General features: G+C 62.4%; 1 protein-coding gene across 1 annotated transcript in view; it reads left to right on the forward strand.

The window, feature by feature from the left end:
• MCM2 (minichromosome maintenance complex component 2) overlaps positions 1 to 15,032 on the forward strand; it is a 19,886-nt gene extending 4,854 nt beyond the window's left edge. The window contains exons 3-16 of the mRNA XM_077780820.1: positions 38 to 213; positions 332 to 592; positions 1,317 to 1,536; positions 1,700 to 1,907; positions 3,717 to 3,851; positions 4,114 to 4,305; positions 9,151 to 9,244; positions 10,613 to 10,863; positions 10,952 to 11,078; positions 11,645 to 11,757; positions 12,514 to 12,762; positions 13,446 to 13,628; positions 13,763 to 13,918; positions 14,292 to 15,032. Of these exons, the coding sequence (XP_077636946.1) occupies positions 38 to 213; positions 332 to 592; positions 1,317 to 1,536; positions 1,700 to 1,907; positions 3,717 to 3,851; positions 4,114 to 4,305; positions 9,151 to 9,244; positions 10,613 to 10,863; positions 10,952 to 11,078; positions 11,645 to 11,757; positions 12,514 to 12,762; positions 13,446 to 13,628; positions 13,763 to 13,918; positions 14,292 to 14,402 (2,476 nt within the window). The 3' untranslated portion in view covers positions 14,403 to 15,032. The remainder of the gene's footprint in view (positions 1 to 37; positions 214 to 331; positions 593 to 1,316; positions 1,537 to 1,699; positions 1,908 to 3,716; positions 3,852 to 4,113; positions 4,306 to 9,150; positions 9,245 to 10,612; positions 10,864 to 10,951; positions 11,079 to 11,644; positions 11,758 to 12,513; positions 12,763 to 13,445; positions 13,629 to 13,762; positions 13,919 to 14,291) is intronic.
• Positions 15,033 to 15,249: the final 217 nt, after the last annotated feature.

The raw sequence follows: 15,249 nt of genomic DNA on the forward strand, positions 1-15,249 counted from the left end.
TTGCTAAGTGACAGGCTGCATCCCGGGCCGCCCTCAGGGACTATCGAGCCATCCCAGAGCTGGATGCCTACGAGGCCGAGGGACTGGCCCTGGATGACGAGGACGTGGAGGAGCTGACGGCCAGCCAGAGGGAGGCGGCGGAGCGGGCCATGCGGCAGCGGGACCGCGAGGCGGGCCGGGGCCTGGGCCGCATGCGCCGCGGGCTCCTGTATGGTAGGTCGCGAGGTCTCCGCCTCGGGCGCGGGGCTGGTCCTGGCTTCCAGAGCCTCGGGGGGGCTGGGAAGAGAGTTCTGGGGAGGGCCTCACCGGAGGGCGTCCCTTGGGCCCCCAGACAGCGACGAGGACGACGAGGAGCGCCCGTCCCGGAAGCGCCGCCAGGCGGAGCGCGCCACGGAGGAGGGCGAGGAGGAGGAGGACATGATCGAGAGCATCGAGAACCTGGAGGACCTCAAGGGCCACTCTGTGCGTGAGTGGGTGAGCATGGCCGGCCCGCGCCTGGAGATCCACCACCGCTTTAAGAACTTTCTGCGCACCCACGTGGACGGCCACGGCCACAACGTCTTCAAGGAGCGCATCAGCGACATGTGCAAAGGTGCGGCCCCCGGGCGTCCCCGCTGCCTGTCCGCTCCCTCCGTCCGCCCTGTGGGCGCCTGCTGCACACGGCCATGGGCTCGGGCCCGTGGCCGCACGTTTCGTAGCGGCGGGAAGTGCAGGGAACGCGGAGCGACCTGCCCACAGCTAGACAGGAGCTGCCGGCTGAGGCTGCAGGTACCCATCTTTCAGTGCAAAATGCGTCGTGCGTCTGCACTCGGACGCGCGCTGGCTGTCCGGGGACAACAGCTGGACCCCAGATGTGTTTTTCGATGTGTTTAACACGTGGCGGGTTTCAGGTAAAAGTCTGGATTACTACTTCGGGCAGGAAGTGGCACATTTCCGCGTGGCTGGAATCACGTGTAAGAGGAGGCACGCGGATCTCGGTCCCCTGCCGTCCACCCGCTCCCTTGTGTCTTGTCTTTGACGCCGTTGACTCATGGGTCCCCTTCGTGGTCCTGTTAGGCGTTTTGAGCGTGCAGCCCCCATGTAAAGGGCATCCTGTGCGTGTGATTTCGCTTGACGTGGTCTCACACGGTGCCTTGTGGCGGCGCATTTTGCAGACGGGAAGCCGAGGCTCAGATGGGTCACTGGCCTGAGTCACGTAGCTGATGCAGGGCAGGCTTAGAAGCCGGGGTGGGGTCGCTGGCCCCAAGTCAGGGGTCTGGGGGGGCAGGCCCGCGTCCGCGGCTGAGCTCGGTGCTCTGTCCCTGTCCCGCCCCCAGAGAACCGCGAGAGCCTGGTGGTGAACTACGAGGACCTGGCGGCGCGGGAGCACGTCCTGGCCTACTTCCTGCCCGAGGCCCCCGCCGAGCTGCTGCAGATCTTCGACGAGGCCGCCCTGGAGGTGGTGCTGGCCATGTACCCGAAGTACGACCGCATCGCCAGCCACATCCACGTGCGCATCTCCCACCTGCCGCTCGTCGAGGAACTGCGCTCGCTGCGGTGAGCCGGGGGTGGGCGGGCTCCGGCCGAGGGGAGAGCCCTGGCACTGGCGCGCGGCTGGACGGCCCCGGTCTGATGGGTCCAGCTGACGCACGGCCGTGACCCCTGGAAGGCACGGGTCGGTGTGTGGCCGCCGGGCCCTGACCCACTCGCGCCTCCGCAGGCAGCTGCACCTCAACCAGCTGATCCGCACCAGCGGGGTGGTGACCAGTTGCACCGGCGTCCTGCCCCAGCTCAGCATGGTCAAGTACAGCTGCAACAAGTGCAGCTTTGTGCTGGGGCCCTTCTGTCAGTCCCAGAACCAGGAGGTGAAGCCGGGCTCCTGCCCCGAGTGCCAGTCCGCGGGCCCCTTCGAAGTCAACATGGAGGAGGTGAGAGACCGTCCCGTGCCCACTGGTGGCCACACCTCCTGTCTGTGCGGATGGAAGCGCGTAGCGGCCACATCCAGGGGCGAACCAGACCTGTGTGGCGAGCCTGTTTAGTGTGGCCCGTGTGGTGTTTTATGAGAGTTCGAGCCAGTATTCTTTTTCGTTTTGTTTTCTTATTTTTTTATTTTTATTTATTTACTTATTTTCGAGCCAGTATTTTAAACAGACAACTCCATTTAGAACATCAAAGTCGATGGCTTTCTTTTAAAAAGTGAGAAGATCTGGCAAAACCGGGCTTGCTTCTTGTGTGGCTGCATCCTTAGCAAGCACCTGCTTTCCCGTCCCTCACCCACACGGGGCTGGCTCCCCGTGACGTTCCTGGGACCTGCCCAGAGGACAGCCTCTCGTCAGGGGCCTCTGGGTGGTAGCTGCTTCTGACCCTGCTGTGCCGTGTTCAGCAGGCCCTGCTCCACGTCTCTGGGCTGTTTGTCTTTGTACTTGAATGACTTCGTAGAGTGGGGGTCCTCACAGTACATGGGGGGGCGCCCAGGTCCCCTTACCGCCTCGCTGCCATAAGGGTGGGCTGCTAACCGCTCTGCGCTTCCGAGAAGCACCCTGGCCGGGGCCTCCTCACCAGGAAACACCTGAGAGCTTATGCTCGTGGCCGACCCTAGCCGGAAACAGACTTGCTCAAACGTTCAGGTGCCCCTGACCTTGGGGAGGTGGGCCTGCAAGGCTGTGTGTCTGCTGAGCCCGCACCTTTGCCCAGGGTCTTCCCCTGCCTGCTAGCTCATTCTCCTTTTTTGTTTTCTTTAATGTTTGTTTATTTTTGAGACTGAGAGCACCAGCAGGGAAGGGGCAGAGAGAGGGGGGAGGACAGGATCCGAAGTGGGCTCTGTGCCGACAGCAGTGAAGTCACCGTCACGAGCTGGGAGATCATGACTTGAGCCAAAGTCAGACACTCAACCGACTGAGCCACCCAGGCGCCCCTTAATTTTCTTTTGACATTTATTGTTTTGTTTGAGAGACAGTGCATGATTTGGGGAGGGGCAAAGAGAGAGGGAGACACAGAATCTGAAGTAGCTCCAGGCTCTGAGCTGTCAGCACAGAGCCTGACGCGGGGCTTAAACCCATGAACTGTGAGATCATGACGAGCTGAAGTCGGATGCTTCACTGAATGAGCCACCCAGGGGCCCCTAGAGTGTCTGCTTTTAACGGCTGTATTTTGTGGCCTGTTTTTTAGACAGTGAAGTAACGGATGTTAGAGCGCACAGCACATTGGCACGTGACGTTTGGCAGTAGAGCTGATGCTGAGCAGAGCTCACTCTCTTGTTTGGCATTGGTGTGTTTTTGACGTATGACGTGACTTAACCCTCACCCCGAGGGTGACTTAGAGCGTTAGCATCGCTGTTCTGCAGAGAACGCCTAGAGAGGGGACGTCACTTGCCCAAGAGGTCACGGCCTAAGCCGTGGAGCTAAGAGTTGAACCGAGGCAGCCTCGTTCCAGCGTCCATGTGCGCAGGGGCCTGGGCTGCACGACATGTAGCAGGTGCTTGACTGGCGGGCGGTGAGGAGGCATCCACAGGGGCAGGAGTGGGGACCGTCACTCACGCGATGGTCACTGACGTAGGCTTCCCTGCCGTCTTTGGCTCTCCGTTTCCTAGCGGGTTGACAGGAACAAGACTCCTGTCTGTTCTCCATCCTCGTGGGGCCCTGGCCAAGGTCGGGCGGCGTAATGAGTCAGTGTTTGGAGGCGTGCGGGGTCAGCCGTGCAGAGACAGGCCCCCGCGACCTGCTCTTTGTGCCACACAGACCATCTACCAGAACTACCAGCGCATCCGAATCCAGGAGAGCCCCGGCAAGGTGGCGGCCGGCCGGCTGCCGCGCTCCAAGGACGCGGTCCTGCTCGCCGACCTGGTGGACAGCTGCAGGCCTGGGGACGAGATCGTAGGTGGCCCACGGCAGGCCCTGGGGGACACCGGCGTGGCCGTTCCTGTGCCCAGAGGGCTGCGCCTCCGTGGCCGGGAGGGGGAGCCCCCGCGCTCGTAGAGGACTGGCGGGATGCAGCGCGGGATGGAGCAGTTCGCCCTCGCCTCCTGGGTTACTGGCCCTGGTGCCTGGTGCGGAGGATTTGGGGGCGACGGGGGCCGTGTGGAGGTCCCCCCCTGCCTGACGCCGGCCGGCCCTCTGGCTCGTCTCCCCCTCCCAGGAGCTGACCGGCATCTACCACAACAACTACGACGGCTCACTCAACACGGCCAACGGCTTCCCCGTGTTTGCCACCGTCATCCTAGCCAACCACGTGGCCAAGAAGGACGACAAGGTCGCCGTGGGGGAGCTGACGGACGAGGACGTGAAGATGATCACCAGCCTCTCCAAGGACGAGCAGATCGGGGAGAAGGCAGGTGGAAGGCGGGGCGGGAGGCGGGGACCTGCCGAGCAGAGCCACGGTCTTGATGCCTGGGCCCTGGGCTCCCTTCCTCGTTCTTTCCCTTCCCAGCGTCAGTTTGGTAAACTTGCCTTGACGGGGGGCCTGGAGCCCTAGCCGCGTGGGATGGGCCCGGGGGGAGGGGGCCGCGGGGTGCACGGAGCTGGGGCTCAGGGCTGGGACAGGCCCCCCCCCCCCAGCCTCATCGCCTCGCTGCCTTCTCTAGGGAGGGCACTACCCCAACGTGGTTTTGGGGTTTTCTTTGTTCTGATTGCGGATGTCGTCACAGAATGTCGGGGAGCTGGGGGTGCGTGTCGCTCGGCTCCCGGGGCGTGAAGGGTACTCAAGCTCACAGCTGTTGTCCGTCTTTTTTCCCTTCCCTCTTCTGTTCCGTGTTGGATCTTCTGTTCCGTGTTGGACGCAGAACGGCTCAGCCCTCATTTTACTCCTTCTCTTCTCCTGAGGCGCAGACCCTTGGTTCAACACAGCTTCCATTCGGCTTCTTTAACCAACGGGACCCTTGTCTTGAGGGCGGGGCCACGTGTAGCAGCTCACCTCTGTCACCTCCCCCCGGGCCACTAAGACGGGGCACCATCAGGGGGCCGGTGCTTTCCCGGCCTCGGAGGATAGGAACCTCATTCTGGGAGCACGCGCAGGCCTCGAATGCCTTGCGTGGCCGCCTTCTAGCATCTTGGAGGCAAGTGAGGCCCCGTCCTTGCCCTCACGGGGCTCGTAGTTAATCAGGGGCCCCGATAACAGGAAAGAAAATAGTAGACAGGAGGCTCTCACAAAACAGCGCCATGGGAAGACAGCTTCCTCCTCTTACCAGAGGAAACTTCGCTCTCCCCCAGTGGGCATGTCACCCCGCGTGAGTGTCCGAGCCAGGTTCTCTCGGTCCGGAGACCGGACCCTCCCTGCTGGCGACCCATGTCCATAGGGCCCCCTTCGGAGCCCCGTGGGGAAAGGGAGAGTGGACGGTCCCGGGTCGGGCTGGCCTGCGCCGGCCCCGCCTGTCGCCCACTGTCAGGGCAGACGTTGTCACCGAGAACTTGCTCAGAGACAGACCATACCCGGCAGTTTCGGGGAACAAACTGGAAGGAAGGCCGACGGGGCTCATTTGAACCCTTGAAGCCAAGGCTCTGCCGGTTGGTAGCCTGTGGGCCACAAGTTTTGTTCGGTTGGTGGGGGGCTCTGTGTTTCCTTTTCTTTTTGGTTGGCTTCTATTTCTGAAGGTGTGACCGTCCTTAGGAATCCAAGAGATTTCGCCTAAAAGTCTGTAAGCTGGGTGTGTGGCCATCCAGGCGTCTGTCAGTGCGAGGTCCGGTTCCCGCCCAGCAGTGATTGGCAGAGCGGAGGGGCGCCTGCGGACGGGGCACGCTCCCTGCTGTCCGCCCCGGCCACCCCTCTGTCCTCGGCAGCCTCAGTGACTCGAGTTTGCAAACCCCAGCTTGCCTTCCCGGGGCTTGGGAATTTGTGGGCCCCGGCCTGATATCTCTCCCTACACAGCGGGGGATGTGCATCGTGCCTCACTCTTAGATTTGGAAGAACTAACGAGCATCAGTCTGAAGCCGGGCTCGTTAGGCCTGGATTTCGGCCTAACGCTTGGTGCGGCCAGATGGGCTGCTCGCATCTGTAAGGATGAGATGAGGGTGGAGTGGTTCCGAGGTTACGTAGCTGTGCGCGGGCGGCTGTTATGCGCGTCCGTACGAAAGTTAAACTACTTGTACGAAGCGTGGCTGGGCGTGTGGAAAGCACGAGGGACCGTCGGGACGTAGGCTTGGCGCGTCTTGCCGTGGCTGTGCGGGTGGGGGCTCGTCCTCGCTCGGTGGCGTGGGTGGATGGGAGCAGCGCCTGCTGAGATCCAAGAGCATGAGCTTCAGGCTCCTCTGAGTCTGGGCTCAGGTCCTGCGTCTGTCACTTAGGAGCAGACAGTTGCCTGAGCTTTTGGAGACAGAGCCTTGGTCTGTCTCCTCCTTTGTGACACGGAGGCCTGAGGATCACGAGGGCTGAATGGAATACTCGATGAGGTGTGTCTTTCCTCGGCGGATCTGGGCTTAGTTTTACCCTTCTTGCCGGCCGTGAAGGTTGCCCATTACTCTCTCAGACCAGCGGCGTTGGCGACAGGGCGGCGTGGGCGTTAGTGTGGTTGCTTCCCTCCCCCTGGTCTGTGGGGGGGCCCGTTTGGATGCAGCGGGCGCTTTTTGCAGGCGGGAAGTGGAGCCCGGGCCCTGGTGCATCGCAGGCAGGAGGGGGGCCCGCTGCTCCTGGGGCTGCAGGGAGACATTACCTCATCTGTGCAGGGGCGCTTGCTGCGGGAACAGCCCTGGGTGAAGAGAGGTGGGGGGACAGGCAGCCTTGGCACAGCCTCGAGCCATACAGGAGGATGAGACATCCACACGCGCGGTCTCCTGACATTGCCCGCACGGGCGAGGGTGTCCCGGGAGAATCACGCATACCAAGCACGAACCCCTGCTTCACTAGGTAGTTTCCAGGTAGCAACAACAATCCTATAGTGGAAGGGTTGTGTGTACCTGTTTTATTGATGGATAAATTGAGGCCCGGGTTAAATAAGCCTGCCCGCTGCGTCGCTGCTAATGGCAGAGCTGGGACCCACATCTGCCAGTCTGGTCTGAGCCTGAGCTCCGGGGGCGGCTCTCTGCGCCTTCTCCCTACGTTACTGCAGCTGGGGAGGGCGCCTGTGTGCATACTTGCTTCTGGTGAGTTCTGCGGGAGCCCAGGCACAAGTCCTGACCCGGCTGTTAATGAAAACTTCACCACACAAGCTTCCGGATGTAGGCGTGGAGCGGTACTGTGAACCCTGCGTGTCGTTCCCCCGGCCCCCCGGTGGCTGGAGCCGTGCCAGCCCTGTGGCTTCACTGCTCGCGCTCGCTCCCCTCATAACTGTGAGGCCGGTTTCCGGCGCAGCATCCGCAGCCGCGGACCTGGAACAGCCCTCCCCACGCTTCAGAAACCAATTCGTGGTTCTGTGCTGCCAAGTATTAAGGTTTTACTTACTTGAGAGAGAGAGAGAGAACCAGTGAGGGAAGGACGGTGGGGGTGGGGTGGGGACAGGATACGAAGCAGACCCTGGGCTGACAGCAGAGAGGCCCGTGTGGGACTCAAACTCAAGAACCACGAGACCATGACCTGAGCTGGTCAGGCGCTGCTTAACCAACGGAGCCACCCAGGTGCCCTCTTGCAGTTTTTTCATGGGAGACCTGGGCCGTCTGCCTGTTGAGTTTTCCACGGTCTGGTGTTGCCGATCGCATCCCTGTCGAACACCCTCCTGGGCCGCCTGCTTTCTGTGAATGTCACCGAGCTGCGCAGGCCTAACCAGCCTCCGGGTTGACGTGGGTTTTTTCCTTCTTTTTGGGTGGGGGCCGCGGCAAGACTGCATCAGAGGCCGCGTTCCCCCGGGGACACGGGCCTTGTCTCTGTGATGTCAGCAGCCACTGACCGTGCTCGGCGAGAGCCATGCATCTGATAGGGGCTGCAAAACGATGGTCTTCCAGTTCCAGATCCTCCTTCGTTTATTTTCTGGGATGCTTCTGTGTGGAGAGACTTCTGTCTGTTGTTAGTGGAGGAGCCCTGGGGAGAGGTCCAGCAGGGAGAGCAGGGGAGCCATTCCTTCCCTTTGTTTACCGGTTTTCAGAGTGAGGAACGGTCCCCTCCCGGGCCACCACTGACTGTTGTTACAGATTAACGGGTCTCAAGGCCTTGGGGCTCCCGGTGATGCCCAGCGTGTCCTTCTAGTAGCCAGAGAGGATCCCTGTCGTGTTGGCTGCCGGGGCCTGTCCGTGTCACCCCAGTTCTGCCTGGTGGCTTTCCTCCTTCCCTCACAAGACGCTGCCGTGTCTCCAGCCAGCGCCGTGGGGTGTACCGTTTTCTCTCAGTGGGAGACGGCGCTTCGAGAGGTCAGCCTCGCGCAGGCCCCGGGCCTGGGCCGCTGCTCCCCGGGTGACGGCGTATGTCCTCTCCTTGGACTGAGTCCTGCGGGGAACGTTAGGGCCCGAAGACGACCCGCAAGAGCGTCCGTGTGGAAGTGACTTCTGCTCCTAACTTCTCACATAAAGTCCCCGCAGGAGGCGCTTCTGGCACCGCGCCTGTGGTCCCGGCAGACCCTCTTTCCAGGAGGGCCTGCTGGCCACCCCCCGCCCCCCCGGCAGCGGCAGGAAGCAGCCGTCCGTGGGATGAGCACCGACCGCTCGCCCCGGCTCTGCGGGTTGGGTTTCTCCGCCCGTCACACTTGCAGCGAGTCCAGAGGGAGCTGCTCTTGGGGGGGGCGGGGGTACAGCTGGGTCAGCCCAGCGCGGGTGGGCGGGTGTCCCCCAGGGTGTGCTGCGCCGCCCGCCTCCTTGGCCTGACCCGTGAGCAGGGAAGGACGTGCTGTGGCCGCGCCCTGGCGCAGGCGGCAGGTGGCCGTGGGCACGGCTTCCTGCTGGCAGCACGTGGCCTCGTGTGTCTGGTGTCCTCTTCATTTCACGTTGTCTCGTCTCGCCGTGTGTTCCGTGGCTTTCTTAGCGCTGTGCGCGCACGTTGGGGAGAGGGCAGGGGGAGGGGTAAGCAGGTCCGTGCTCAGCACAGAGCGTGACACGGGGCTCGAGCGTCCCCCGCTGCTCCCCCGGGATCGTGACCTGAGCCTGATCGAGAGTTGCAGTCTCAGCTGACTGAGCCCCCCAGGCACCAATGTGTGGACATTCGGGGCTGGAGGCATCCCTGTCCCCTGCGGCCGGAGCACGTGGGGGACCCGCCGAGTGTGCCGGCTCGGCCAGACGCGGAGCGCAGGCGCCGCTCATCGGCTCTTCCCCTCGCTTGCAGATCTTCGCCAGTATTGCCCCTTCCATCTATGGGCATGAAGACATCAAGAGAGGCCTGGCGCTGGCTCTGTTCGGAGGGGAGCCCAAAAACCCAGGTGAGCGGCACGTAGGTGCCCGTAGGGGCGGGCCCGGTGGGTATCAGACCGGGCAGGGCTCTGCCTTTAGAGGCTGGGCGCCTGGGGGGGAAGCACCTGTTAACAGATGGCCAGACCGTGTGTGGCTTGGTCGTTGTGCGGGGATCCTAGTCCGTGGCTGTGGCCTTTGCGTGGTTTTAACTATAAAAATAACACAGGATGGGCACCTGGGCGGCTCAGTCAGTTAAGCGCCCGGCTTCGGCTCAGGTCACGACCTCGTGGTTCGTGGGTTTGAGTCCCGCGTTGGGCTCTGTGCTGTTTGCGCAGAGTCTGCTTCGGATTCTCTGTCTCCCCCTCTTGCTGCCCCTCCCTTGTGCGCATGTACATATTCTTTTTCAAAAATAAGTGTGTTTAAGAAGTAATAATGATACGTGAATATGTATCGATATCGTTTTCTTAAATTGTTAGAGGTTATAGAACGGTTAGTCATTGCTGATCAGGTTTCTTTCTTTAAGTTTATTTTGAGAGAGAGAGAGAGAGAGAGAGAGAGAGAGAGAGAGAGCGCGCGCNATATCGTTTTCTTAAATTGTTAGAGGTTATAGAACGGTTAGTCATTGCTGATCAGGTTTCTTTCTTTCTTTAAGTTTATTTTGAGAGAGAGAGAGAGAGAGAGAGAGAGAGAGGGAGCGCGCGCAGAGGAGGGGCAGAGAGAGAATCCCACACAGGCTCCGCAGGGTCCGTGCAGAGCCCATCCCAACTCAGGGCTCAAAACCCTCGGAACCAAGAGCCAGACCCTCAACCGACAGCCACCCCAGCGCCCTGTTTCTAAGCCAGTCCCCTGTGGGCGTGCCCTCTGCTGCTGAGGGTGGCATGTGCCCTGACACCTTTGTGTGGGCGTTCACGTAGACTCGCACCTGCGCTTATGCAGAAAACCAGAAGTGCGTGGCGTCCGTACACGTGTCTGCGTAGCAGCCTAGTGCCCCCCGAGGCTGTGCGTCAGCGACTACGTACGACTGCGTACGGCACTCGCTTCCCTTTCCCGCCCGGCAGTGGGTCCCGGGCATCTGTGTGCGTTGGTGCGTGCTGAGCCGGTTGTTGCCATGGGTGGCTGTCGCGGCCCCTCCGGCCTCGCATACACAGCTGTCCCAGGTGGACAGTGTTCGGGATGCTTCCAGTCGCTCACGTGGCCGGACAGCTGCTCTACACGGGCGTCCCTGTGCACCCATTTCCCTGGGCTCGGTGCTCAGGCGGGGCTGCGGCCCTGGGGCGTCCCGTCCCTTCTAAAAGAATGTGCTTCGCTGAGGCAGGCCGAGAGATGAGCGGTCATGCAGTGACGTCCCGCTTCCCTGCCCTCTCTTACGTCCCCACCCGCGTCCCCGTCTCCTCCAGGGGGAAAGCACAAGGTGCGAGGGGACATCAACGTGCTCCTGTGTGGAGACCCCGGCACGGCCAAGTCTCAGTTCCTCAAGTACGTGGAGAAGGTGTCCAGCCGCGCCATCTTCACCACCGGCCAGGGGGCTTCGGCCGTGGGCCTCACGGCGTACGTCCAGCGGCACCCTGTCAGCAGGGAGTGGACCTTGGAGGCGGGAGCCCTGGTTCTGGCCGACCGAGGGGTGTGCCTCATCGATGAATTTGACAAGGTGGGTCCCGGGCCGCGTGGCTCCGAGCAGGGGAGTGAGCGGGGGAAGGCGGTGGGTGCGAGGTGTCACGGGCCTGCACTTCCTGCAGATGAACGACCAGGACCGGACCAGCATCCACGAGGCCATGGAGCAGCAGAGCATCTCGATCTCCAAGGCCGGCATCGTCACCTCGCTGCAGGCGCGCTGCACTGTCATTGCCGCGGCCAACCCCATAGGTACGCCAGGCATGCTGGCCATGGGGGTCAGGGCTCTGCCCTGGGGCGGGGGGAGTGTGTGACCCGGAGGGGCCCTGCCTTGGGAAGGAGGAGCCTGCAGCCTCCCTCGGCCAGCCCTGGGTCTGAGCAAGGAAGGAACCAGAAAACCTTCCTTTTTTCTGTGGGTCTTGCTGGGGGGTGGGGGGTGGGGTGGAAGCAGGACTTGGGGTTTTTTGCTGAGCCGTGTCCTCAGAACCAGTTTTGGACGTTTTCCTTAGAAGAGGAGTCCAGGGGCGCCTGGGTGGCTTAGTCGGTTAAGCGTCTGACTTTCGCTCAGGTCATGATNATTCTGTCTCTGGTCCTCTTCCACTTGTGCTCTGTCTCTCAAAATTAAATAAACATAAAAAAAATTTTTTTTTAAAAAGAAAGAGCGTCTGACAGACGCAGGTACAGCATATTCATCGTCTTCCAGGGTCGTTGTTCTGTTCCGTCACTGAACCAACTGGGGTTGGCAAGAGCTCTCTGCTCAGGACAAGAGCAGACCCGGGGGGCATGAGCCCTGATGGAGGGGTGCCTCTGTATTACAGGAGGCCGCTATGACCCCTCGCTCACCTTCTCGGAAAACGTGGACCTCACGGAGCCCATCATTTCCCGCTTCGACATCCTGTGTGTGGTGAGGGACACCGTGGACCCTGTCCAGGTACGCGATGCCGTGTCCCAGGCCCCGTGCAGAGGGTGCAGGGGCCTGGAGTGCGAGCCAGAGCCCGTGTTGTACCAGGTGCGGGGAGAGGGGCACCGTTCGGACCGGCGTGTCGGGTTCTTTGCTTCGCTGGCCTGTGCCCACGGCCTGCCCGCCCGCTTCTCCCAGCTTCTCTTGCTCTGACCCCAAGTACGGCTGCGTCTGGTGGTTGGTCTCTTGGCTTCCGCTCTGAGATGGAAGGCAGGAGCCGGCGCATCTCCTGAAAGTGTGAGGTGGACAGGTTGTGCCTTTTCTTAACCCGCCGGCAGCTTCTGGTGGCACCAGCAGAGAATCCGCTGCCCGTGAGGCCTCCTGTGGGCCCGTCTCCTCCTTGTGCTCTGTGCCTCGTCCACCCCACCCACAGCGCTCTCTTCCCTGCACTATGGACGCCAGGCCTCGTGTTGTCGGCAAGCTCGGTTCTGGAATGCTCTTCCTAGGTTGCTGCCCGGCTGAGGCGCTCTGGCAGCCTCCGCTGGGCGAGTCTCCTCGGGCCTGTCCCACGCATGTTGCTCTCTGGTTGTTCTGGGGACTGTCCGGCCCCTCTCCCCTCACTAGGAGGCGGGCTCCGTGAGCTCTGGTCACCTTCACACCCCAGCAGCCCGGCACGTAGGGCACCTAGGAGGGCGTCTGGGAAGGTCGTTCTCCGGCCCCAAGCGGCTTTCGTGTCTGCTGAGCCCACTTGCCCCAGGTCACCTGTCGTCTCCCGTCTCGTCACAGGACGAGATGCTGGCCCGTTTCGTGGTGGGCAGCCATATCAGGCACCACCCCGGCAACAAGGAGGGGGAGCTGGGCGGCGCTGGCGCCCGGGGGCCCGCCATGCCCAACACGTTCGGCGTGGAGCCTCTGCCCCAGGACGTCCTGAAGAAGTACATCATCTACGCCAAGGAGCGGGTCCACCCGAAGCTCAACCAGATGGACCAGGACAAGGTGGCCCAGATGTACAGCGACCTGAGGAAAGAGTCCATGGTGAGCGCCCAGGGTTGCAGTTGTGGGGGGGGGCTGCGGGGGGGAAACGTGGTGGAAGCTTCCTTAGTCGCGCAGGGACAGTCACAAGCGCGAGAGCTGGCCTGCCTGTAAGAAGCGGTCTGCAGGCACCGTAGCCGTGAGCTCCGTCTATCTGTGCGGTTGGGAGGGTGGGGGGACTCTCGAGTGCTGGCCCCTGGCTGGGTTCTGTGCCGACTTGGTGTGAGTCTCCCCCAAACGAGCACACGGTCTTCCGTGGCCGAGCGGAGTTTCAAGGCCGCCGGAACGCAGAGCCCCTGTGGACGGGCAGGGCTCACCTACCTCGTCGAGGTGGCAGCTGCTGCGTTTCGTCCCCTTTTACTTCTCGGTTGGGTCTTTGGCGAGCACTGAGCTTAGTTGTGTGGGAACGACTGTCCTCTGGCACGTTGCACGGGCAGCACGCAGCCGCCTGAGAAAAGCCGGTACAGCTGGCCAGGAACACCGCGGGCGGGGGGCATGCGTGAGTGGTGGGAGGAAGGTGCGGGTGGGGCAGTGGCCGGCCACCAGCATCCTTGGGCCCCTGGCACGCTCCCAGAGGCGCGAGTGCACCTGGTGGCTTCGCCGAGCGCTTCTGCCGTAGGAGCCGCGAGCCAGGCCGCTTTTCCATCCCTCTTGCCTCTGTCCCCTGTCCGTTACACCCCCTCCAGGCGACAGGCAGCATCCCCATCACCGTGCGGCACATCGAGTCCATGATTCGCATGGCAGAGGCCCACGCGCGCATCCACCTGCGCGACTACGTGATCGAGGACGACGTTAGCATGGCCATCCGGGTGATGCTGGAGAGCTTCATCGACACGCAGAAGTTCAGCGTCATGCGCAGCATGAGGAAGGTGGGCGGGGCTGCGGCGGGGCTGTGGGGGCCTGGCTGGGGAGGCGGGGCTGCTTCTCACAGGGGCCACGGTGGGCACCCTGAGGCTCTGGCCTAGAGCAGAGCTTTGGTGTACTNCTCCCGCTGTCCCCGCAGACGTTCGCGCGCTACCTGTCCTTCCGGCGAGACAACAACGAGCTGCTGCTCTTCATACTGAAGCAGCTCGTGGCCGAGCAGGTCACCTACCAGCGCAACCGCTTTGGGGCCCAGCAGGACACGATCGAGGTGCCCGAGAAGGACCTGGTGGACAAGGTATGGGGCTGCCTCCTGGGGGGGCTGGCGGCCCGCTTTGGGGGCCCAAAGTCCTCGTGCTGTCGTCAAGCAGGCGGGCCGCGGGTAGGAGCCCCTTACTGCGTGGGCGTGAGGTGACTGGCCTGCGGGCGCACCTTACGGGGCGGCACGGGGCAGCCAGTGACCGAGGGCTGGTCCCCACTCCAGGCCATCGGCAGAGCTAAGACTCCAAGCCCTGTGTCTGGTCCCAGACCCCGGCCCTGGGGCCTCTGCTCCGCTGACCGTGGCCGCCCCTCCACCCCCACCCCGGATGGGGATCGGGCCTGGCACCGAAGGCTGTGCTGAATCGACCCGGATCGTGCTCACGGCGCACGTCGCCCTCCCCACTTTCCAGGCCCGGCAGATCAACATCCACAACTTGTCAGCCTTTTACGACAGCGAGCTCTTCCGGATGAACAGGTTCAGCCACGACCTGAAACGGAAAGTGATCCTCCAGCAGTTCTGAGCCCGGGCTGGCGCAGGAGCTGGGATGCCGGCCGGGAAGGCTGACCGCACACGGCCTCGGGCGCCTGGACCAAGTCGCCGGGGCCTCTGGGGGTGCCCCCCCCCGCAGCTCACCCGCCCAGCGGCACCCCGTCTCCTGGGCTCGGGCCGGGCTCCGCCGTCTGCCGCTCGCACCGTCCCGGGAGGCGCGCTTCGCCGCGTTCCTCTCGCAGCCGCTTGATGGCCCGCCGGCGACAGGACGTTTGTGTCCACGGTGCTCCGTGGATCAGTTGCTCGTTGCCGGGGTACCGTGGCCTGTCCCTGGTGACTGAGCCTGTGACAGCTGTTGCTGGATGCCTCTGCCACTTTGGCTGAAGAGCAAGTTCGAGGTATTCGTAGTGTTTTTCTGAAATCTGCCCTGCAGGCTTTCTCCGGGCTTCTGGGAGTAGAGATGTGTGGGCAGGAGGGCGCACGGCCTGTGGCCTCCGTAGCGGCCGCAGGGATTGCTCTGGCCCAGCCGGGCCGACTGTCCTCACTGCCGTGTTAACCCATTTTCTCCAACAGGCACTTCCCCAACCTCCTGTTATACTTTTAGTGTTTGTTTCTGTGGTTTTCTTTTTTAATAAAATGAAATAAAATTTAAATCCTGGTAGCTGCCGGTCTGAGTTCTGTCTTGGTTTCGTAAGGCAGGCTCTCCTGCATGTCCCTCGAAGGCCTTTCCCACCTTCTGGTTTTGCTGTTCAGGGGAGGCAGATCTGGCCGTGAGAGCTGTCTTCTTTGTGGATGTGCAAACAGCAGCCACGGGGCGGCTCACCCCGGGGACTTTGGGTGGCCGCTGCCGTCTCTGGCTTTTGTAGAATCCACGAGAA

The sequence above is a fragment of the Crocuta crocuta genome, unplaced genomic scaffold (genome assembly GCF_008692635.1).
Source record: "Crocuta crocuta isolate KB4526 unplaced genomic scaffold, BGI_CrCroc_1.0 scaffold299, whole genome shotgun sequence".
NCBI classification, from domain to species: Eukaryota; Metazoa; Chordata; class Mammalia; order Carnivora; family Hyaenidae; genus Crocuta; species Crocuta crocuta.